Raw genomic sequence first — 24,687 nt, forward strand, 5'->3', positions numbered from 1 at the left:
TTGCTAAATGAACATAGTATCAAAAGTATCAAAATGCCTTCTAAATTCGTTTCTCTATACCTATAGCTTATTGTGGCTCTTAGCCATAATCAGAGAGGTTTCTGTGTGCAGTGGACAGTGGTTAGTACAGAAGTGCACATCTGGTCACGGTGCAGAGAATAGTGTCAGTGGAGTGCTCAGCCACACAAAAGACATCTGTATTTCACCTCACCTCAAGGCTCGGAGACTACTGTAGAAGTGGAAGGGAGATTTTTTAAGAATCAAAGACTGGAAAGAACTCGACCAAAACAAGACAGCTGCTATTGAGTACAAACTCAATAACAGCTGTGGTTGCCTGGGTAAGAACCTGCAAAGGATCAAGGCAGTCAACACTCCCGCATGGAGAGTGGAGGAGATCATGAGCCCCCACTGCTGACAGAGGAGCTATTGAGAGTTGAAGACTTGAGTTGAAGAGATGAATTACTTTTCTTTAAAGGTGTAGTTTTGGTAGGTTGGCTACACTCCAGTGGATGGCCCCAAACCCAGCAGTATAATAGAAGCATAAATTTTACTTGAAAGGCTATTTTTAAAAACAAGACACAAAGTTGGGGTATGTAGGAAGTTGGGATGGATCAGAGAGGAGTTATGGGGACAAATGAGATCAAAAGGTATGTTATGAAATTCACAGAGAATTAGTAAAATTTCTATTAAAAAGAAACTAAGCATTTCGTGTATTTAAAAGGAAAACACACACAAAAAACAAAACAAACAAACAAAACAGAAATGCCTTTCTATAGCTTCTAATCTCTTGTCCTTTTCTCAAAGGCATATTGACTTAACTAAAACAAAAGTTACCCCACCATCTAAAAATCTAAATGTGTGCTGTGTTTTCTTCAGTAACATATTTCATGGTGTTTTCTAGAAATCATGAGCTAAATGGGTCATCATGGCCATCAAAACAGATCAATAAATCAGACTATCAAGTCATGGTAATAAAAGTGGCCAGACAATGATTGCCTTAGACTATTGTGATGGGAGAGTTTTTATGGTCCTTGTTTTTAAGGTACCAGCTGGCAGGACACAAGCCAATTCTGATTTAATGTTGAATCTTGCCAAGCCATTACTCTGAAAGAACTTATGCGGTAATATTTGTGTACAGAGTGTCTATTTTATTTTTCTGATTAGAACTATTTTAGCATAAGATATCTCCTCCTTATAATTTGTAAATAAATAAACTCTACTCCAAGTCATTGCTAATATATGTAGACATAGCACACAGTGAGAATCATGGTTACTATATTCATAGAAGTTCTTATTTTCAGTAAGTTTACAATATGAGGGATACAGATGGGACAACCCCCGCAAAGACAATTAATTCAAAAGTATATTTTAGTACATAAAGTTAAAGGAAATTCAAGGGGCATTAAGACAATGTCCTCGGTGGCAATGCATGCTGGTTGTTTGGGACAGATTAGAAAACTGAAATTAAAAGTAAGCAGTCATATTTTTGTATCTCTAAGTTGATTAATAATAGACTTCCCTTAAAAGACATGTACAATTTTATGTGTGTGTGGTAGGAGGGGGTGCAACTATATTAGTGGCATCAGGGGCATCTCACCATCTCACCATAGACTGAACTAGATATGGTAGCAAGAATGGTAAAGCTAAATAGTGATTTTTCCTGAGGTGTCTGTTTGACATTTGTTCGTTTGGCTAAGAATAAAAAATTGAATGTAAAATTTCCCATCCAGACTACTCATAAAAATCTAAAGTACGGAAATATAAATTTAAGAACTGCATAGATCTTCTAGGAATAAATTTATCAAGAGATTTGCAAGATTCACATAAAGAAAACTATAGAATTTTATGAATCACATAAAAGAATATAGGTAAACTGGGGCAGTAGGGAGGAAAGTCATGTTTTTCAATATGGGAGAACCCATGAGAAACAAATTTCCTAATCTGATCTATAGGAAATTTCAGGACAATTTAATATTCAAATAAAATAGTGATATATATATATATATATATATATGTTATATATATAGAATGAGTGAGTATAAGAAAGTTTAAAATAAATATAAACATAATGAGGATGATTCATTATCTTGAACATAAAATTACTATTAGCACAAAGTACAGGTAAATATTAATGAATCAATTACAGAGTAAAGATTACAGATCTAAAAGCAGGAAAAATAATTTTACAAGTATAGCCGATATGAAGATATATAAGTACTTTATATTGTTTATTTCATAATAGCAAAGCAAAAATTACTCCAAATAATGAGGTTCATCCATGGAGGATTGATTTCATAAATATAGTACATGTATATATTAAAATTATATGCAATCATTAGAATGACTATAAAGAGCATCCAAAGATATTAACAAAATGCTGACAGCCATAAATATACCTGAAAGCATAATAATACTATCCTATTTTATTTTTTATGATCAATATATTTACTATTAATAGTATTTCTACAAAGTCTGAAATTTTTATATTAATTTTGCAATTGTAATCATATGCATTTGTCATTTTTTTCTGGCCAGAAAAATATTTTTTAATTTATTTATTTAAAAAAAGGTTTTTTATTTTCATTTTTACATACCAATCCCGGTTCCTTCTCCTGCCCCCTGACTTCCCCCCATCCACTCCTCAGAGAGGGTAAGGCCTCCCTTGGGGAGTCAACAAAGTCTAGCATACTGAGGTGAGGCAGGACCAAGCCCCTCCTCTGTGTGTGAAGGCTAACCTGTTGGGATTGAGGGGAGGATATGCATGGGACTAAACTAAACCTTCTTAGGGACCAGGACTTATCCCAGTGCATGAAATGGCTTTTCAGAAAAAATATTTTAATGGCAATAAGAAAAGAAAAGCATCCAGATTTTTAAAAGTCCTAAAATATGGAGAAAATTGTGTGGCAGAGAAATGAACTTGATTTACAAATAAAATGTAGCAAGAATTTACAAATAAAATGTAACTGAAAGGTATCTTACACATTTCAATTCCTCCACTAGCAAATTTAAAAAAAAAAAAAACTATTTTCTAGAACACAGGAAAGCTGCCCCATGATATAAATTTTATCAGCTACAAATAATGGATAAAGTTGGGGCTTCTGGTGTCTTCCTTTTGATATAAATACTATTTCATAAGTGTAGAATTAACCTGTTAATATTTGATAGCATACTTCAATTGAAGGATTCTGCTTTCTAAATAAATATACACAATCTATAACTTGGCAATTATGTAAAATGTGTGTGTGTGCAAAGAGAATTATGTATATACATGACATTTTTTCTGACTTTGTTCTTATCAATCCATGTGGAATTTAGATAGAGTATATTAAAGATAAAGATATCATATGTGTGTTTTTCTGCACAACATGCTTTCCAGAACTTAGTACTGCATCTGCTCAAACTGCAGTCTTTTGAGTGGAGTTGACACACGTGTAGCTATTATTTTGTAGAAACTGAAATGCTAATCACTAGAGCATTCTGAGAGAGGTGTCATCCCATAAAAATGGCAAGTGTGATGTGGAGGGCTGATTTTTCTTGGCTCTAAGAGTCTCTCCTAAAATTTAATCAAAATCTAATTTTGTTCTTAATTCCCAGGATTAGCAAATACTTTCTTCTGAGCACATTTTTGTTTTGAGCAGGAACTGAATTCACTTCTCAGGAATGAAAGCTAATGTACAACAGCTAAGAAAAAATATAAATTATAATCTCCAATTTACTCACAAATCCTACTGGGGCTGAAAGTGATAATTACTAGCGGAATTCATAGCTAACTGACTGAACCTATATGCTTTCACAGTGTAGCAAACTTTTTTTTTAATCTTCTACTCATGTCAGTTTTGTGGATTACACAAAGATTGCCTATCAAGCTGAAGTGTAGACCAATAATCATCACCTTTGGAGACTATGGCAAGGGCACATCCCCTCAGTTCTTAGCAAATTCTTTTTCTATTAACTTTAGAAAAACTTTCAGGGTGGGGCAGGGTCAGGCTTCAACTCTGCTCCCAACACTTTCTGAAGCATCATACATAGAGCTGTATTGTCCTGGATGTAATTAGGCCCTAGCTTCATCTTTTAAATCCTCAGTCCACATCCAGAGAATGTGATTGTAGAACTTATTTCATAGGTTTTTAAATAAGAAATGAATTTAAAATTGTACTGTATCATAGATGTTAATCAATAAAATGAGTTGTAAAATTAGTCATAATAATTTCCCAGTTACAGGTCAAAATTACAATTCATTTCCCAAGTGAATCTTTAATTTTCTTTTAAATTCAACTGCTTTTTGTATGAAGTATTACAGCTTCAAAGAACAAAGAAAATCTACATATACTTTAATACATTTGATTCTGTATTACCTAAATTCGAAAGGGCAAAATCTGGGCATGGAGTCATTGGTAGAGAGTGTGGTTCACACATGCAAATGCTTAGGTAAAGTTAGGAATAAGGGGGAAAAAAGAAAGAGACAAATCAAAAGCCCATTCTGGGTTATGGACACATCCTTACATAGTGCATATTGCATACTTCACACATTTCATCCCAAGCGAGAGTCGGTGATAGTGTGAAACATAAGCCTTCTTTGTCCTAGGTAGTGAAGACATGCTTCAGACTCAAGGATACAAGCCTTCTGTGTTCATCATTCCCTCAATCTACCCCACTCTCTTCTCTGTGTAACATCTTTAAAATACAACAGCATAAAAACAGCAAGCAGACGAGAACTGAAGAATGAGTAGAGAAATAGGGATCAGAATTTAAACCCTGCTCATCCACAGCTGTTCAGTCATACTCAAAACTCTTTGCCATGCGGGAAGGTTTGCTTGTGCTGCTTCTTTAATGAACCCATAGTCCATGTCATTCAAGATTAATGGTGAAAAGAGTTTTCCTGAGACACATTGCAGTCATAGACCATGCCTAGCTAGCAAGCATGAGACCAGAACTTTGACCATCTACTCTCTGAGCAAATGAACAAAAGAGGAGAAAATACAAGATTTGAAGTCCAAACAAAGAGGAGAAAATAAAAGATTTGAAGTCCAACTCTTGAAAACTCAGCATGCTCACAAAATTCTCAATGTTTAAAAATTATTTTTGTAATTAACTGAATGGCTAGGTGCTCAAATGTACAGTTCACTGTCAATCTAATTTACCACAGTCTCAAAACAACAGGAATAGGCAAAGCTTTGTTTTAAATAAACAAATCCTGCTTTATAAGAAGAATAAACAACATTCAAAAATACTATTTTTTCTGTTTCAGATGTTAGAAGCTTCAAGGTAGGAAAAATGTGGATATAGTCATAGAAAACATTAAATACTTAATTTTCTCTTTTGAAGTTTCACTACCTCATGTTGCTTTTAACAAAAGAATATATAGAAAAAAAAGCTGAATTTTACATGATTATTAACAAGATCCTATTTTCATGGAAATTGAAAAATTCTAAACCAGTATTGAAATGAGAATAGAGTCAAAATATTACAGGTCTTTAAAAAATAAAATCCTGTTTAAATATTACATTTGAGTATGTTTCATAATATATTAGTGCATAAATACACTGGCATATATATATTGTTAGAGTCAAACAGCCCAAGGTTTTAAACCTCAGTGATGGTGGCCTTTATCATCATGTGACTATGGACAGGTTAATTACTCAAAATTTAGTCTGTGCATCTATAAAAATGAGCAGTTAATTCTTTCAGTTATTAGATTAATTGTGTTGTGTAATTTATCTAAAATAAAATAAACGATTTTCTATGTAGTATTAAACACTGAGAGAAATCCCAGAAACAAGTAGCCGTGTAAAATGATGGGCATAAAAGTATTCAAAATTATGAAATATAATTTTTGTTATTAAATTATGGACTTACACAATGTATTTAGGCACCTTAGCATTCATAAATATGTATATTCATGTATATGCACATGTATATATATGTATATATGTATGTATATATATAACATATGTTTATACAAATGTCATTGCTCATCTACATACATGCAACAATGAGCCCCTTATGAAACTGTAACACCTTTATAAAACAAATATTAGCAATAGTTTTCACAGAAAATGCATGAACATGAAACTGGCATTGTGGAATGAAGTTTTTAATTTGTATTTATTATAAAAGATTAAAAGCTCTAATAATTATCAATAGTAAATTCTTCCTGTCAAAATGAAGTGATGGGCCAAAAATAACAAAATCTATTAATTAGCAGATTTAAAGTGATAAAATTTGTTGTATGTCAATATATAAACTGTACATATCAATATATAATGTGACAGTGATTTTGTAATGCTGTCAGATAACAATATAAAATAAGTCATATAAACTATTTACAAATTTTTTTTTTTTTTTTTTTTGGTTTTTCGAGACAGGGTTTCTCTGTGTAGCTTTGCGCCTTTCCTGGAACTCACTTGGTAGCCCAGGCTGGCCTTGAACTCACAGAGATCCGCCTGCCTCTGCCTCCCGAGTGCTGGGATTAAAGGCGTGTGCCACCACCGCCCGGCACAAATATATTTTTAACAGATATAGAATCACCATGAGTATTTATATATTAATAATTATGAGGAAGACATTTATGAGCCAGATTTGTGTATCTGAAATACTTAATAGGAGACTAAAATAATAGGATTTATATAAAAGTAGAAACAGTTCCACCTAAATTTTAAAAGAAAATAATAGCGGGAATACTGAGTTTTATTTATTTATTTGATTAAATGTTTATTTAATTAAAATGCCTTGTTACGGTTTGGATTTGAAATGTCTACAAAGGTTTACATGTTGAAGCCTCGGTCTCAGGGTAAAGTAGTAACTGGGAGAGGAGCCTTTAAGAAGTGGTGTCTAGGGGCTGGGGAGATGGCTCAGAGGTTAAGACCACCGACTGCTCTTCCAGAGGTCCTGAGTTCAATTCCCAGCACCCACATGGTGGCTCACAACCATCTGTAATGAAATCTGCCACCCTCTTCTATGTACATAATAAATAAATAAATCTTTAAAAAAAAAAAAAAAGAAGTGGTGTCTAGAGGGAGGAAGGTTGGTCACCAGCAGTGTGACCTGCTCAGCTGCCATGGAGTGAATAGGCCTCTTTTTCCATGTTGTCTAGCTATGGGCTGCTGGGCCACTACAGTCTCCAGGCATCAAGGCTCAATGACTCTCGACTATCTCCTCTAAAACTGTGAGCCAAGATAAAAGTCTCGTGCTTCATTCAGGGTTCTACCATAGTGATGCAATGCTGAGTCACATCACTGTCATGTAAAAACCTACAGATAAATATTTTAAATATTTTTGATTAATAATTTTGAACAAATTGGGTGCTGAAAAAATTACTGATCTTTAAGGTGCTTAACCATCCAGACCTTACATTTCAAAAATATTTTATTTTTAATTATGTGCATGCACATAGTATGTGTGTCTATGTGTAGGTATGCAAATGTGAGTGCAAGTTCCAGAGGAAGCCAGAGACATTGGATCCTCTGGACTTGGAGTTACAGGCAATTGGGAGCTACCTGATATGTGCACTGGTGATTGAAAACATGTCTTCTGACAAGAGCAGTACACTTTATTGTTGCAAAAGCTTTCATCATAGTTAGAGACTCGTCAATTGTTTCTCATTGCCTTTGATGGTGAAAATACCAAATTCACTTCTAATTTCACTGTAAACTAGTGTTTCTAAAAGAATGACATACCCTAACAATGATTACTTCTGTGATTCCTGAGAGCTCTCAAACAAGTGAAGTTCTGCCTCACACTTACTAAATCAGGTTTTGGGCACAGACTCAGAAGACATGACTGCTAACACAGAAAGACTCTAGGGTCACAGTATGAATTAATCCTCAACATTTCATTGTGCATTGCATGTTCACATTCCTGTCTCATCATCTGAGATGGTCTCTATCGTCCTCTCATTTTCAACTTCTGCAATAAAGATGAATTTTATTTTGCAAAGAAAGACAACTCTAACGTAAAATCTACCTCAATAACTATGATAAAACCTTACCAACAAGGCACACGTTTAGTCAGCACTTGATGAATATTTTCCAAAAGGATGTCCAATGACAGTAAAAAAAATTCAGCCCTCAGTGGTTGCACATCTTGAGATCGTCAGGCCTGTGCTGAGCATCAGAAGTACTTGCAAAGGCTGGCTTCCCAAGCTCTGGTCTTCCTCCATAGCTTACTCACATATCCCTTTCCTAAGATATACATTAATCCACCTTTAAAACTTCATTAATTTAATTGTTGCTGTTGTGTTAGAAGGAAATTTATATCACCTTCAATTGCCTGAGAATTACTTTTTAGCGAAGACCTCTTGGCAGGAAAATGGACACTAGGTGCCAACTTACAGAGCAAGGAAATGAGAGTTGGCAATAGAAATGCCTAGAGCACGTTAACAAAATTGCCAGCAAAAGCCAACAGGCAAAACACCTCTCCAGACTTCTCCATATAGATTGTGACAACCCATTTATCTCCTTGAGTAATATACAATATGATAGAGTAATATAATATAGTATATGTTTGGCAAATAAGATGCATGACTAGAAACATATAAAGTTTGGTTTTATATCTTTTGAATCTCACAAACATTGCTTTCTTCTTTAATGATCAGTTTCAGTGCATGTATATAACATCCAAAAACGCAGTAATTTTAGAAAAACACAGCATGCCATAGCTGTGTAGATATGAGTCAAGCTAATATTGATACTTTAGTACAGTTCTCCGTTCTGCATATTTTGTTTATCATTATTAATGTAGCATAAAATTACATTATGTGCTCCTTTATTTTTTAGTGAATCAATTGCCATAATTGTATACCTCTATTAAATAGATACAACAGACTTTTTTCTAATAGCAGTCAATGAATAACAGGTCAGTGATCAATAAATATATTCATATGTTTGCACATCTACAAAATTATAGAAAGAATGCATAGAAACACTAGTTTGCCTTGGTGATAATGATGTGATGTATTCTCATCACTATAATTGTAAAAATGTTTCTGTCCTATTAAATTAAAATGCACTCTATAATACCATAAAATAACTAAGAGCACTCTGCAAAATATGAATAAGAACAAGAATTAAAATGTAATGAACACAAATGAAAACAATTTGAAAGAACTAACAAGGATGCAGATTTTTTGTGTGTGTTTTTAAATAGTTTACCCACAATAGACTTCTGAACATAAATGAGAATGGTCATTAAATACAGAAAAACATCGTTCAGTAAGAATGCTTTTTCTTCCTTACTTGAAGACAAAAGCATGCTATACTTAACACCACAGGTTCTCCATTTTTTGGTTTTCCTAATTTAGTGGTTGCCACTTGCATCTAATAAATAGAATCAAGAGGTGCTGTTGAACATATTATGGTACACATGACAACCCTCTACAAGAGAGCTAGCTGATACCAGGAGTGCCAAAGTTCAGATACTCTGAATGAATAAAAAACAAGAACTCATCCTTCCAAAAAGTATTTTCTCTGATTTATATTCTTGTAGGGATTCTGTAACTGTGTAATGGATTAGGAGAAAAATAAAATATAGGATGCCTTTCTAAATTATGACATTGAAGAAAGATCCCTCCATCTGCCTTTTTTACAATGTAAGCCCATAGTCAGATCTTTAATTCACCTCTCATTCAAGCAAAGCCTTGCTAAATACCCAGCAAGAGAAACAGCAAAGGATGTTCTCTGATAGAGAACTGAAAGGAAGAGATTTTAAAATTGGGATTATTGAATGGAATGGATGTTCAAAAACACATGAAAAGTCTAAAGATTTCATGCTTGTGATGGAATTGCGTTTAGGTCATGTGAGAAAGATGGAAGAACACAAAACAGAAAGAAACAGGGGTCTTGAAAATGAACAAAGAAAATAAAAGAGTGTGGTCTTTTCATGCAGTGCCTACTTGCAGCTTAAAATCATTAAAACAGTTTAAAGCTTTTGAAAATAAAGTCAGCAACATTGATGACAATTATTTATCATAAATTAGTAACCTCTATGGTCACCTGACTCTCATCGCTGAAGCACTAAAATACAATTAGACATGGCCATGACTGACACTTATTAACAACGAAAGAAGTTAACCCCAGACAATCAGCTTCCTCAACTGCTTGAGATCTTAGATAAATCTTCCTTTAGTCACTTGGCCATATTCAGTACACACTGAATAAAGAGCCTGAGCAGAGGAATGGCTTGTGTTAGACTGAGGTGTTTCAAACGTAGGGAAAGGAGTGACTGTAACATCTCATAAATGACTAGTTCATTTAACCTATCCACTGTTTTCTTACACACACACATACACATTCACAAGCACACACACACACATACACACACACACACACACACACACACACACACACACACACACACACACACACACACACACCTCAGAAGAATTAAAACCGAACAGTGTCCTGGTGGAATGAAAATGATCAAAGAATTAGACTTTTCCATATTAAAGGACAGTCGAAATGAGATGCTAATATTGAGCGATGTGAGGGTGATTATTTGCTGCCTGTGTCACCTTGAAAAAGTCACTCCTCATCTCTGCAAGTCTAGTTTCTCTTTTCATAAATAAGTTGATTGTAATGATCTGTTTTTCTTGGAGGTTTGATAATGAGATAATGAGAAATAACACAATGACCGCATAAGAACTCCGTAAACAGTGGATATAATTATTTTATCATATTAATGAGACGGTGATGACTATGGTGATTGCTGAACATTGCACAGGTGGTGGAGTAGGAGGAAGACAGCAGGGAGGAAGAGGAAAAAAGATGGAGAGAAGAAGGATGCAAATAAGGGTGAACAGCAAGAAGAGGAATGGGAATAGTAAAAAGAAAACACTGAAGGGAAAGAAGGGAAGCGAGTTGATGAGGAAAAGAAGAATGAATATGAAGAAGAGGAAAGTGAGGAGGAAGGAAGAAAATGGGAATGGAGGTAGAGAGAAAATGGGGAAGAAGAGGAGGAAAAGAAGGAGGAGGAAGGGGGTAATGTGCCAACGTTGAGAAGAGCTTCTGCACATAATTTGTTGAGAGGTAATCCAAACATGCTTCATCCCCTTTTCAGTTAGCCTAGTGACCGCCATTACCTATTCCACAATAGCCATCCTGCCTCCTCTTCTCATTAGAAAAATGTCTCCTGTGACACAGAGAACTTGAAAGTCTTCAGTCAAGCACTCTTTGACTCGTCTACCTACTGCCTCCTGAAAGGTATTTCTTTCTAATGTACATATGGCTCTTTTTTTTCTTTTTAGCAGTTTTCCTCTCCTCAAAAGTGCAGTTGGCCTCCAATCACTAAAACGCTTCTCGTGCTTTGTTAATATGTTCCTGTCACCGTGACTGAGAGACAAATCTCACAACTTCTCTAAACTGATCTTGGTAACACCAGACCCAGTTGGCCGCTTGTTTCTCGTTCAAACTCTCATGAGCATCATCAGCCTCTAGGACATAAGATGGTGGTTCTTAGACCAGTCACCTCTTGGCTGCATCTTAGCTGCTGATCAGTCTCTTTTCTGAGCTCTTTCAGTTTTCTGCCATGGAAACCACAGTGCTCACAGACCCCCATTTTTGCCTATCTTTTCCCCCTTTTACTCTTCATAGTTATAAGTCCCAGTTACCTCCCATCGTGTTCCAGTCCATGGGCAACCATTCTTCTTTCTCTGCTGTAGGCTTCCATTTTTCAATCACCTACCGGTTATCCCCACTTGAATGCTACATGCACACAGAAAACTCACCATTGCTCAAACTGAACACACCATCACTTCATTCTTCTAGCCTCCACTGCCTTTATGTTCTCCATAGCAATAAATGACACAGACAAAATCTTGGGATCCATCTAAACCCTACCATTTCTGATCTGTAAGTGAATGGGTTTTATGTCTCCTCCATTACGGTCGTATCTTAACTCACCAACAATTCCTAGCCTTTGTAGTTAGTTTTCATATCTTCTTTAGACCTTTCTCCACTTCTGCTCACTTCCTGCACTTTACATCCATCTTCTGGAGGTTTGAGTCAGACTATGCTATTCTGTTAAGATTTTTCCATGAGTTCTCACTCTCTTTGGAAAAAATAACAAGCTCTTGAGTGAGACAGAGAGACAGACAGACAGACAGACACACACACACACACACACACACACACACACACACACACACACACACGCACGCACTTTCTCTGTATAATCTGATCACTGCCTATGACTATATCACCAATGCTTCACCATGGTCCCCAGGATCACACCAGCTTTTTAAAGCTCCCAGAAAACCCCTGACACCTTCTATTTCTCCTTTGCCATGTTCTCTCCTATGCTAGCTTTACTTTCTGCTTGGAGCACCTATCCACAGATCTCTAACCTCCATTTGGACCTCTATGTAGCTCATCATTATTCTATATTTCTACAATGTTCTGTCCTCCTTCAAAGCACTTACCACTTGACATTGGGGTTCACTCTACATTGTTGTTTTAAATGGTGCATGTCATCAAATCAAGCACTGGGATTCTATGCTCTATTTCCCCACATATACATTATGGGTGGTAGGCAATGATAACAAATTTCTGCTTTGCAAATGGATTCTTCATTCAATACTGGAAACATCCCATACTAGCCGAGACAATATTATTTGTTTCGATGTAATTCATCAACAAGATAGAAGTGGACAGGTGAACTACGGAGCCAATAAGCCAACTTGATATGCCAAATACTAAACGAGCATTGAAATTAAGAAGTGACAACAGACTGATGGTGGACAAAGAACACTAGGCACCTGCTTGGCTCTTCCACAAAGGCCTGAAAGAAAAGATAAGCCTCAGGGAAGCAAATGTAGGAACTTGAGGCAGAATTGACGAGTAATGCACCCTCAAATATATAGTTATATGAGGATAGGAGAGTTGTGATCTTCTTTGTTGCTCTGTCCATCAGGCCTTACACATATCTTGCTTATAGTAACTGCTAAATTACTATTTCTTGAATGGAATTTTAAGTTGTGCAGCTGGCAATACAAGAAACATCTGTATATTTTTAAAGCATTACTTCTCTTCATTTGCCATTCCATAAAAAGGTAATTTTGTGAATGTGTTTACTAGAACTCTTTCCTGAAAAGTGAAATATTGCTTCAGTTGGTTGGCAAATGTGCCATTTGAAAATGAAGAATCTGCCTCAAATGAAGAAAAAAGCTATTTTGGTCCATAATTCTCAGAGCCAAATTTGAATCGTAAAATGCACTTTTCATCAAAGAATCTTAACAAAAAGATTCCTGCCAATTTAACCAAGACATCTAAAAATATTTCATTCCAGAGCCAAGCTTCCTGCTTAACATCATTCTGACTGAGATCATGTTTTCCAAAGCTCTTCACCGGGTAATGGTCACCCAAGTCAAGAGCCTGCCACAGAGTCACCACCCTCCTAGGAACTCAAAATTACACACCGTTTAGAAATTTTTGACTTCCTTGATGTTTTTCTACATTTTTCTAAAATTTTTTTGAAACCTGAATGTATTCAACAGTTACCATAACAAACAAATGTAACTAGAGACGCATGTAACTTGGAGATGGAAGTCAATTAAACATGTCCTTCTTATTTCAACCATGAAGAAACAGCAACCTAATGAGGCGCACGACCATTGCACAGGAATGCAGGCCAGCAGCGGGAGTGGATACTGGTACCTTGAGTGCTTGCCTGGTTTTCACTCATCATTAAGTTAAGTGCAGCCAATGCCACTTTACTAATTCTGGTAGTTATCTGGGATGGTAGAACAGAGCTCTCCTTTGATACTTAAGGAAATTAAGACCTTTTTGACTGTGAAAAAACTCAGGGTGACTAAGAAATGGAGCTGGCATCTAACACCTTTGATCAAGATACCATTGTCATCTGTAAAACAAAATAAAACAAAAACACAAAACCAAAACCAAAAAATCACTCCAACACAGACTTTTATTCTTTCAGTTCAAATGAGTGAATGGTCTGGGGACTCTCATTCTTCAAAGGCAGATGCACCATACTGAAAGTTACAGCTACTAGGTACTAGTTCACAAGCCATGTTGATGAAGAAATGTGTGTGTTAATCAACGTTGAGATTGCACTTAAACAAATAATCAACCATTCTTTAGATACTAAATATAACTAAAACATCCTAACCCTTATAGGCCTTTATACAATATACATTAACATCTTATATTGAGCTACCAATGGGGGTCTAACTCATCTGTTGCTTCCAAGAGAATAACCATATTTAGAAACAAGATAATAGCAACATATGTTACAAAAATATTCTTAGTTTTAGGTCAACAAGACTGATAGCTGAAGTAAATATAAGTTTTTCAACAGCTCAAAGTGTGGCTGGACAAATCCATGAGTGTCAGCATTAAGCTAAGAAAGGAATCTGGCTTGGAATTTTTCACACTTGCTTCAAATCATTAATGCTACAATGTTGTCCCATTTACAAGCTGACATTTATTTTTGCACTTTCGACATCCCATGACTTCTCTGCAACAGTAAATAGCTCAAAGTGATGACACCCTGCCTCAGCTGGATCTATATTTTGACTAGCAGGTCTTGGCATTGTGTCCACTTCTGATACCTCTCCAAAATGGTGCATGCAGGGGAAAAATGTCAATGAAATTCATGAAGAAAAAAAAAAAGTTTACCATTATACCCCATGTAAGGTCATAGTGCACCTAAGTCCTTACCTAACCTATTGTCATAACCTGGAGTCATTTAGTGAGCATTGCTTCATCTCATAGATGCCTTTTCTTATACTTCTATAAAATATCATTTTGTGATGTTTTAAAGGAGCTGGTAAAATAGTATTTTATTAGAGAAGAGAGGCATAAATCAAAAAGAAAATAGATGATATATTAGCCTGACACAATCACACTTAGAAAATACAAAACCTTACTTGATTTCTACATAACTTTCAAGTTAGCATTTAGCAATTCAATCTAGAGTCAAGTACCTAGGATCATGGAGGTACCCAGATTAGGACATTTTCTATTTTTATTTTGATATACTTCTCAAATCTCACAAAAGTCAATATTTGCATATCTGAGAAATACGTTTCTTAAGAAAGACATTCTCTATCCACTCAGAGGAAATCACCTGTGTGTTTCCTAGTTATCCAATATTGTATTTCTTCTGTGTTCATGTACCATACAATAAAACAACTATTTCAATGTGTACAATGTGATTCTTCTTATTAAACCACTGCTGAATTAATTGATTAATTAATTAACCTCCTTGAGTTTCTGCAAAATGGTCAGAATCTTATGACACCTTTAGATCATTTCTGCCCAGCATTTGTGATTGCTGTATGAGTTGCCTCTTTGAATTCTGGGAGTGTAGGAACTTCTGTCAAGTTGAGATGAGACCTAGGTTAAATTCTAATACTTCAAATTTCTTGAGTTAATTAGTATGTCCTAAATTTCATGTCCCAATGGCTGGCATAGAAGTGTTTGTATAAAAGATTACACACTTCATCTCCTTCTTTAATTATTCGTCCACTTTGCAGACAGGAGGACAGGAGGGTGTCATAGAACAATCTGAAATGTGCTGTGTGCTATCAGATCAGAAAGGAGTACTGGAATATTACATTGAGGTTCAGCCTATCTAGACAGACTTTCTAAAAGGGAGAGAGAGAGCGAGAGAGCGAGAGTGAGAGAGAGAGAGAGAGTGAGAGAGAGAGAGAGAGAGAGAGAGAGAGAGAGAGAGAGAGAGAGAGAGAGAGAGAGAGAGAGAGAGAGAGAGAAATTCACTGGAGAAATGCCCCTGAGTTAAGTGGGGGAATCTGGGACACTTGTCCTTGTCATGCATGTCCGTAGTGCTCCAACATAGGCAGCAGGGGGCGCTCCTGCATGAAGCAAACCCCCCCAAAAGTGCTTCCCTGTTGGAGAACACAGGTTCTTCCCACACTCTTAGCACTTCTTAGTGCTTGTTCTTTATCCAAAGAAGTACTGAGTATGGCTCTCAGTAAATTGTAGGAGCATGGTACACATGATGAATAACATTGCTGATTCAATAAGAGAGTGCACTTGCTATTAAGTTTACCTTTTGGAAACAGAGTGGCCAGCTTTTATTTTATATCATTGGGATAGCAAGAAGGGGTTAAAGGAGATGGAGAGCAGTGGGGGGTGGGGATGCTGAATATCATCAACTATAAAGAGGCTTTCTCCCAAAGCAACAAGTGGGCATCAATGTCCCAAGATCAATGACTTAGTCTCTTTGTTACAGTTTAGTTTATAAGACAGAGTTCCTGATACATTTTCTGTCACATTCAAATCCTCCTTTTCCCATGACTTATCTCCAAACCCAGAATTGTCCCTTTACAAACTAAGGCTTCCAATAAGCTGTCAGAACCATAGAGTCTGCAGGGGGCCTCCAGCATACTGCTGCCTTTTACAAGTGAATGTGTGATGTATTGTATTCACTCTGCATTGAGAGACACAGTGTTGGATCCAAATTGGAAAAAAGTGCCAAGAACCAGAATGAGTTGTTCTATAAGCACATGTACCATGAGTTCTGGGGCAAAATAATACCATGCTCTTGTCCCCATACTATACATATATTCAAGCATACCACACCCCCAATGACTACACTGTCCCATCCCCAAATGAAGCATTGCAGAGGCATAGCTATGAGCATTAATACTCACCATATTGACTTCAGAGACCATATCAATGCTGGCAATATCAATGTTCATTCCTACAGCCACAGGGGGACCTGCAAACCAAGATGGACAGCCATGTGACTTCTCAGAACTTAGTCATTCATAACAAGAGTTGTCACTAGGAACCCTACCGAAACCCCCTCTCTAAAGTTAATCCTCATGTTCGTCACTTTCCTACTCCTTGGCACAAAGAGTGAGGGGACACTCTTCTAGGAATATGTACACATGTGTTGATGGGACCGTCATTCCAGCTGTGTCTACATATGTCGATGCCTCAGCATGGGAATTCATACAACTCACAGCAGCAGAAGAATGTTATAACCCTAGGAATGTGTGCATTGAAAACCCCCTCCTTCTCATTTTTACACACACACTTCTGTGTGTAGGTTTTAACTCTTTGAGTCCCATTAAGAGTCTGAAGCAAAATTAAATTTTCACACTAGCTTATCTGGGGCTGCAGAGAGAGATGTCCTTCTCCCTCTGCTATCTCTAGTCTCCATCCCCCAGACCCCATTCTTTCCTATGCCATTAGAGGACTGGAGAGTACCCAGACATGAGCCACTTTAAACCATGGCCAGAACTCTTCCAAAGTAGGTGGGCACAGGGAGTTCAGGCCATCTCTCCGCCAACTACCTGCACATCCTGTCCTCAAAAATACTCATATTACAAGACAGCCCTGGGCACACCGTTAAGTAAACTTAAAAGGCTTGTATGTCAGGAAAGCTCAGACTGGTAACAAAGATTTATCACGGTGAAGGAGGTGGAAAGCAGTTACCAAGTCTGATTACACGCTAAGGGGGTCATTTTTGAAAGACCTCTCAAGTGCTGGACAGTAACAAACTGACTGAAGTTTAGATCGTTTCTCAGCATGGTAAAATAGGGAACCATTCCATACACCACATGCACCCACAACTAAGGAGAGGGAAGAGAGCGCACACAAAGCCCAAAAGACAGCTTCGGCTGGAGCTGGGCTGTTTCTTATTTGCAAGGCAATCCCATTACCTCCAAAATCTGGTCTCAGACGAATGTCATAGCCTTTCAACAGTCTGTCCACCGTCTCTTTAACCAGCGACATATTACTAGGGTCATTGACACTAAAGAAAAAAAATGACAATAAACAGGAATAAATAAAGAAGCCAGCACACACGGCATCTTCAACAGCCGTGCTCACAGAGAGGTATGCAGACAGAGCCCTGACAAGTGAGAAAGGAAAAAGACACTTACCTCTGAGCACAGACAGCGGCGATGATTAAGGGAAACGACCAAATCCCAAAGTAGCCCCTTTTCCGGACTCTGCACATCCCTTTAGTTTTTGATGGGATTGAGGGATTCACTGAAGAGAGGAGATCCAACTTAGTCTGCCCAGTGCAGTAATTCTAATGTGGAGCGCATGCGCACGGCGTACCAAAACATCAAAGGGGCAGCGGCGGCTGCCGGGGACCGATATTTCCTTGTTTAAAAAAAAAAAAATTAAAGGAGGAAAGGGAAGAAAAGCATATATGTATGTAATATGTACATGTTTGAATAATATTAAACTGTCACCCCAGAAGTGCATCCAAAGTAGAATCTTTGTTGTTGTTTTTTTTTTTTTTTTCTTTAAGACAAAAGCAACCAGAGCGTCTGGTAAGTTTCTTTTGTTGCAGAAGGTAGTTTTGCACCTTACGGGTGGTGGGGTTTGGAGATGCGTATTTGCATGTGTGTATGTGTGTGTGTGTGTGTGTGTGTGTGTGTGTGTGTGTGTGTGTGTCCTTAAATACGAAAAACAAAGATTTGGAGGTATGGGGTGTAAGGAGCCGGGGAGATGGGTGCCTGAAGTCCCACTCCTAGTCTGAGCAGGTAGAAAGGGACGAGGAGTTGAACTTTATTTCCTTAATACCAGTCCCCTGCCTGGGACAAGTGGAGGTGGTGGGGGTGGGGTGGGAGCACTAAGAGTGGGGAGGGGAGCAGCGGGAACCAGAGTCCGAGGAGGAGAAGAGAAACCAATCGGAGGAGTGCTGAGCAAATGTTGGATTTTGAGCGGGGGGTGGGGTGGGGAGTGGATTGAGAAAATGAAAGAATCAGAAAGAGGGTGAGAAGCAAGAGGAAGGATACAGGAATTCAAAGACGCTAGTCTTTCCTGGGAGTCAAGGGACAAGCTTTCTCTTCACTACTCACGAGCGATTTCTTTCTCTCCTCCCGCTCACCCTTTGCCCCCTGTTCCCTAAGAAGAAAACCTCGGGGTCCTGGTTTCTGACGTTGTGATGTTCCTGACCCGCTAGCCTGGCTATTTATAGCAGGAGGGGGGAGGGGGCGAGGGGAGCAGTCAGGCAGAGGCTTCTCTGGCTTTGGGTCTGACTCTGCACTCTGAGTGGGCAGGGTGAGGTTTGACTGAGGGGCAAGGGAGGTGGGGGTGTGAGGGACAGAGGGTGACTGGCGCTCCAGCGCAGGTGCGGGGCCAAGAGGCACCAAGCGCGAGGGCGGGTGGAGGGGTGGGATGCGCTCCTCCAGTCCCCCACGCCTCGCGGACGCACACGCAAGGCAGACACACACACACACACACACACACACACGATCGTGGTCCCAGCCACCCGCCACTCCTTACCTCACCCGCCCGAGCTCGCCGCCCACTACTGTGGCCCAACAGAGCTGCACCCCTGCCGTTCCGTTCTGGCCAGCTGAAACTGCACCTCTGCGTCCAAGCCTGGTGCTTCACAGAAAGCAGGCACGATACCGCCTGAGCCACCAAGTCACCTCTCCTCACGCCACCACTTCCCTTCTTCCCTTTCTTAGCCCCCTTTCCTACTGCCCCAGGCACATCACCACCGACACCAGACTGAGACTCAGTTCACGGAAAAAATCATTTCCTCTGCTCAGGGCGCGGGAGCGGGGAGTGGGGGGTAGGGTGGTGGAAGAGGTTGCAGAGAACATCGAGACTGGGGTGCCCCGGAATCGTGTTCCCTGGCTTATCTTGGATAGGGGGAGGGAACAGGGCAGGTACTCCAACTACCCGAAATATTCCTTGGTATTGAATAGGTGGAAAGGCAGAGCTCAACCCTGGGTCCTGGACCCCAGTACTCAACCTGTATCTATTACTGAGCTTTGTTATCATTTACCGAGAGCGCCTACTATGCACAGAAAGCCATGCTTACTACAATATTAGCTCGAAGTTGACACCTTAATGTCCCCATTTTACGGGTTTAGAAATTGGCACATAGAATCTGAGGAACATGTCCAAGGTCATTCAGGTGAAGGGTGAAAGCAAATTGCGCTTTTATCGCAGTGTTTCTAACCCTTAGACTAGACAGCCTCAACTCTTAAATCCAGGACCTCACGCTCCGTTAGCTCCTTGCTGCCACGCGGGGGACCTCCAAGCGCCCGCGGCGCCCGTCTGATAGAAAGCTCACAGATCACACCCAGCTGGTGGTCCAGCAGGTCTCTGCTGAGAGCAGGAACCCGCGTCCCATAGGCTCCACAGCTGGTGTAGCATTGCAGATTCCCAGCTGAAGCCCTACTGTGGCCAGATCCAGCCCCCCTCCTGACCCACATACTACATGCCTCCCCCACCCCACCGCCCCGGGACAATGAGAGTCATCCTGGTGCAGTTCAGAGAGGTGACTCCAAGGGAACCCTGGAGGAGGGATGGTTGTCAGCAGGAATCTGATAGCTTCCCTAGGATGGAGGACAAAACCAGAGGGAAAGAGCTGTTTGCTTTCATAGTCCGAGGAAGTTTCTAGGTTACAGACAGGTAAGGAAGAGCGCCATAAACACAGTACAGATGTACTGCATGGCGAACTGCTAGGCTGGGAGACATACAGGAGCCCATACAAAGAAAACACACACACACACACACACACACACACACACACACACACACACACACACACACACACACGGGTTGGAGCCAGAGAAGGATTGCTGATTTCTCTTCCTTATCTTTGCTCTTACAGGAAAACTATTATTCAAGCTAAATTTAATGAAGATAGAGAAATATGTTTCAGTAACCAAAAGATTCCCAAAGTAGTTATCAGGCAATGTAACCTAATGACGAAGTCCTAGAAAGCTTCCTTCTTTCTTAAAAACAAATCTCAAAACCCAGCCTTCCTTCTACTAGTTACCCCTTTTGTTCGTCAATCACCTTCAGGAAGGTTCTCTTTGGTTTGAGTTGAAAGAAAGAAGTTCAAGAAACAAAATAAATCCCAAGCTACCCTCACATCCACCCAAAATAATAGCAGTGACCCAGTGAGTGACTAGACAAGCATATATTGAAGATCTGTTATGGATAGATCTTCCCAAACAGAAACAACTTTGCAAGACATTAACGTCTCTAAACTGTGGTCTCCTTCATTAATCTAATCTAAGTAAATATTAACACTGGTTTCTCCACTGGATTACTGTTGAATGATGCAATTGTTTGAGTAGCATTTGTCATGTGATTAACACATATTAGCAAACTTTAATGAATGACAAGAAAGCAAACAATGTTGAGTGGCATTCATCTTTAAAGATGGAAAGAACAGAAATTGGATGCAATTATTATCAATTTGCCTGAAGAGAATAAAGGAGCAGCCATTTGAAGAAAATCAAAAGAGTATTATAAAAGATGAGAAAATAAAATGTGGAAAGATGAAAGGAATCTTTTTTATCCTCTACGTGGTAGCTGTCATTTATATCTCTTATCGATAACTACAGGGAATAATAATAATAATACATTTATTGTTATAAGGTATAAGATGGGCATACCTAGAACAGATCTTACTGTAGTCCCAAGACTCTGGAAGATTTGCTGGTATACCTACTTAGGAAAATATGAAACAGGAAAAGAAAATCACATGTAATCTGAAGGTTGATTGAGTCATGGATAGTGTGATCCAGCATCCAAAATGTAAAATCACTGGGCAAAATGTCAGCACTCATAAGAGAGCATGGTTTCATAGTCATCTTTGAGTATCTGCCTTATAAACAGGAAGTGACAACAAGCATCAACTTCCTATCACTATTCTTTTGCATAGTATTCATTCACTATCATAGACAAATGTTATTTGACAAGCATTGACAATGAGGTTTTGAAAACAGATATGGTTCTCACCCTCTTGGAGTTTATATTCTAGTAGGGCAAATGGCTATCATAGAGTTAACGGCAGATTGAGTATGTGACAAGGGAAATAGTCTACATTATTTGGGGAGATTACTCAGTCTGAGGGTGTAGGTAAAGCTTGTAACTGAGTCAGTGATTCATTGCATGAAATTTGAAAGGTAAGCTAACCTTGGGCTGAAATGAAACTGAAAATGCTGGTTAATTTCCATAGCACCTGAAAGTTCTATGCAGTCTATGTATGCTATGGGGGATAAGGCAATGGTAGTATTACCCAGCTGTGAATCCTGTGCACTATAGTGCTGACTTATCAGGCAAGAGGTGCTCACCGGCACAATGGCTGCACAATTGTTACAGAGTAACCAAAAGCCTTTAAATTGGATTTGAGGCCCACTCCACAGGAGGGAATGATTGCCTGGTACCCTAAACTTGGTTAAAACCCTATTTCTTGGGGGTATAATTGACCTTGGGGGTCCTCACCACCATTGTTAACCTATATTGATAAAGCAATTTAAATGTTTGTGTCTAGATCCATAGACAAATGCACCACTCTTGTCCTAAATTAAAGAAGCTTCTCTTTGCAATGAATGACAACGAATTCAGAGAGTCAGGGCTGCTCAAGATTGTTAGACTAAACCAAGGAGGAGTGCTCAGCTCTTAACAGGACATTTATACTACACCTTTTGTTTTGTTTTTTCGAGACAGGGTTTCTCTGTGTAGCTTTCTGCCTTTCCTGGAACTCACTTTGGAGACCAGGCTGGCCTGAACTCACAGAGATCTGCCGCCTGCCTCTGCCTCCCGAGTGCTGGGATTAAAGGCGTGCACCACTACCGCCCAGTTTATACTGCAACTTTTAACGTGTAAAGAAGTAACTAAAGCGATGTAAAAGCCAGAGGATAGGGAGCTAGCAAAATGCTATCTTCAGATTGTGACACAGCCATTGTAATCATGCTCTCACAGCAGCCTCAGCTGCACTGAGCTGGAACAAGACTGGACATGTCATTAGATAATCCTGAACCTAGTAGGGGCTTATGGGATTCTACCCTACTCTGCTGAACTATTGACAACTGAGAGATTCTGGAGCAGGTAAAGTCATCACCTTCAGTGTGTACTGAACAGTGAACCTACCAGGTTCAGTGGATAAGACCAAACCCGTAGCCACATAGATGATCCTAGTTAAAAATCAGTGGGTCACAAAATGAAACAGAAAGACATATGGTATGAATAAGGGGAGGGGACCTTTAAAGAGGACAATGATAGAAGTGGAAGAAAGTTAAGAAGGGGGAGTGGGAGTAAATAGAGTGTAGTATATAGGAATGAAATAACTGAAGAGCAAATTTAATTAATAATAAGAAAGATGAGTTATTCTGATACAGAGTTGAAGAAAGAACAGTAGGACTAGAGGATGAGAGCGAGAGTAGCCACTGAAGGGACAATGGGGATATTTGGAAGCAGAAGTGTGGCTGATGAATCTTAATCACACCGGAGAATGACAGGTATGGTTGTAAGGGATGTCCAAAGCTAGGGGAGAACGCAGATGAGAGATGATGTTGCTCTGAATTACAATAGTGGTGATAAAAACAAATAGATGTCACTACCATCCTGGAGGCAAACTGACAGCTGGGATCTGGAGAATGGGGGGTTGAGAAAGATTTTGGGGTGACTCCTACATGCCCAGTTTGAGCTACTCGGTAGTAGTGACAGGCAAGAAATACTGGTTATGATACACTCAGTTTGACCATGTTCAGTACACGTTGCAAGCAGAGATACCCCCGATAGTTGGTTCTCTGCATCCTAATGCTTAGAATTGAGGGGTTGAGGACTAGGCTGAGTCCAGAGCACCACCCACCTCTTGACACTGTGGACTTCCTTTTTGCTTTTTTTTTAATTTTACAAAGTGTAATCATAACCATATTTTATCAATTTCACTTTCATCTTCCTGAACCAGAATAAGGCATTTTTAAATGTATTTTTTCCTTTTTGTTTTGTTGGTATTCTATTCTAGAACCAAGTAATACCCTTCCAAGACATGGAAGACAACATGTTGCAAAAGATCATTGACACATGAGCCTAATCCGTGAAGAATGACCAGAGCAGGAAATCTGGATGTTCTAGAAGTCACTCTTTCTGGCATGTTACTGGGGAAGCATCCTGATGATTTGGGAGGAAAGACTCACAGTAGTCGGTTACTTGTTTTGCTAAACCATTGAAACATTTGAATTTATGTTTTTTTTAAATGAATAATGGCTGTCAGCTTCGAATTTTGATCAGTCTTTTTAAATAGTGTTCAGAAAATAAACAATATTCAAGAGTAATGAGACAGCCTCGAATAACATGTAGACTTAAAGTATAGTGTGTAATATGTATACATATACATTTATAAAACACATACATATATTATATTAGTTCAGGACATGCTACAGCACAAACTGGGATCTATTTGTAAAGTGTTGACAGGTATATGGCTGCCTGGACAACTGTGATATGAAAATAAGAACTGATAATAATAATAATAATAATAATAATAATAATAATAATACACACACAAAAGTCTTTTCAGGTCTGGAAAGATGACACTGTGGAAGTATGAAGACCTGAGTTCAAACTCCCAGTTCCCATATAGAACTTGATCCAGTCATGTGTATCTGTTCTCCCTGTGCTTCTCTGGGGAAATTTGAGGTGAAGATGGGAGAAGCCAATGGGCTAGAGAGCCTGGCATATTCGGCAGCAAAACAACCCAGAGGTCTGCTCTCAGACTGGGTGAAAGGTCAACACCAAAGCCTCAGATGTCTCTGACTTCCACATGGATGCCCCGGCACATGTACATGCCTGAATTAAATAAAACATAATAATGTGTTTACTCATGCACACATGTACACAAACACACTATACACACATTGAAGCATCACCCCATATGTCCCACACATAAATGCATTTGTATTTATTTTTTGTTCTAATAGGTGTGACTAAATGA

The 24,687-nt window shown here is 38.8% G+C and overlaps 1 protein-coding gene across 3 annotated transcripts in view; it reads right to left on the reverse strand.

The window, feature by feature from the left end:
* Window positions 1–19,529, reverse strand: part of Gabrb2 (gamma-aminobutyric acid type A receptor subunit beta2) — a 218,304-nt gene extending 198,775 nt beyond the window's left edge. Inside the window, exons 1-4 of one of the 3 annotated variants that reach the window (XM_052758473.1) lie at window positions 19,224–19,529; window positions 17,867–18,092; window positions 17,645–17,736; window positions 16,628–16,695 (exon numbers count right to left, since the gene is read on the reverse strand). In XM_052758473.1, coding sequence (XP_052614433.1) covers window positions 16,628–16,695; window positions 17,645–17,736; window positions 17,867–17,943 — 237 coding nt within the window. In that variant the 5' untranslated portion in view covers window positions 17,944–18,092; window positions 19,224–19,529. Of the gene's footprint in view, window positions 1–16,627; window positions 16,696–17,644; window positions 17,737–17,866; window positions 18,093–18,796; window positions 18,911–19,223 lie in introns of those variants that run through there. The other 2 variants (XM_052758475.1, XM_052758474.1) reach the window with 2 other exon arrangements.
* Window positions 19,530–24,687: the final 5,158 nt, after the last annotated feature.

The sequence above is a fragment of the Peromyscus californicus genome, unplaced genomic scaffold (genome assembly GCF_007827085.1).
Source record: "Peromyscus californicus insignis strain IS unplaced genomic scaffold, ASM782708v3 Scaffold_3__1_contigs__length_106647218, whole genome shotgun sequence".
In the NCBI taxonomy this organism is placed as follows: Eukaryota; Metazoa; Chordata; class Mammalia; order Rodentia; family Cricetidae; genus Peromyscus; species Peromyscus californicus.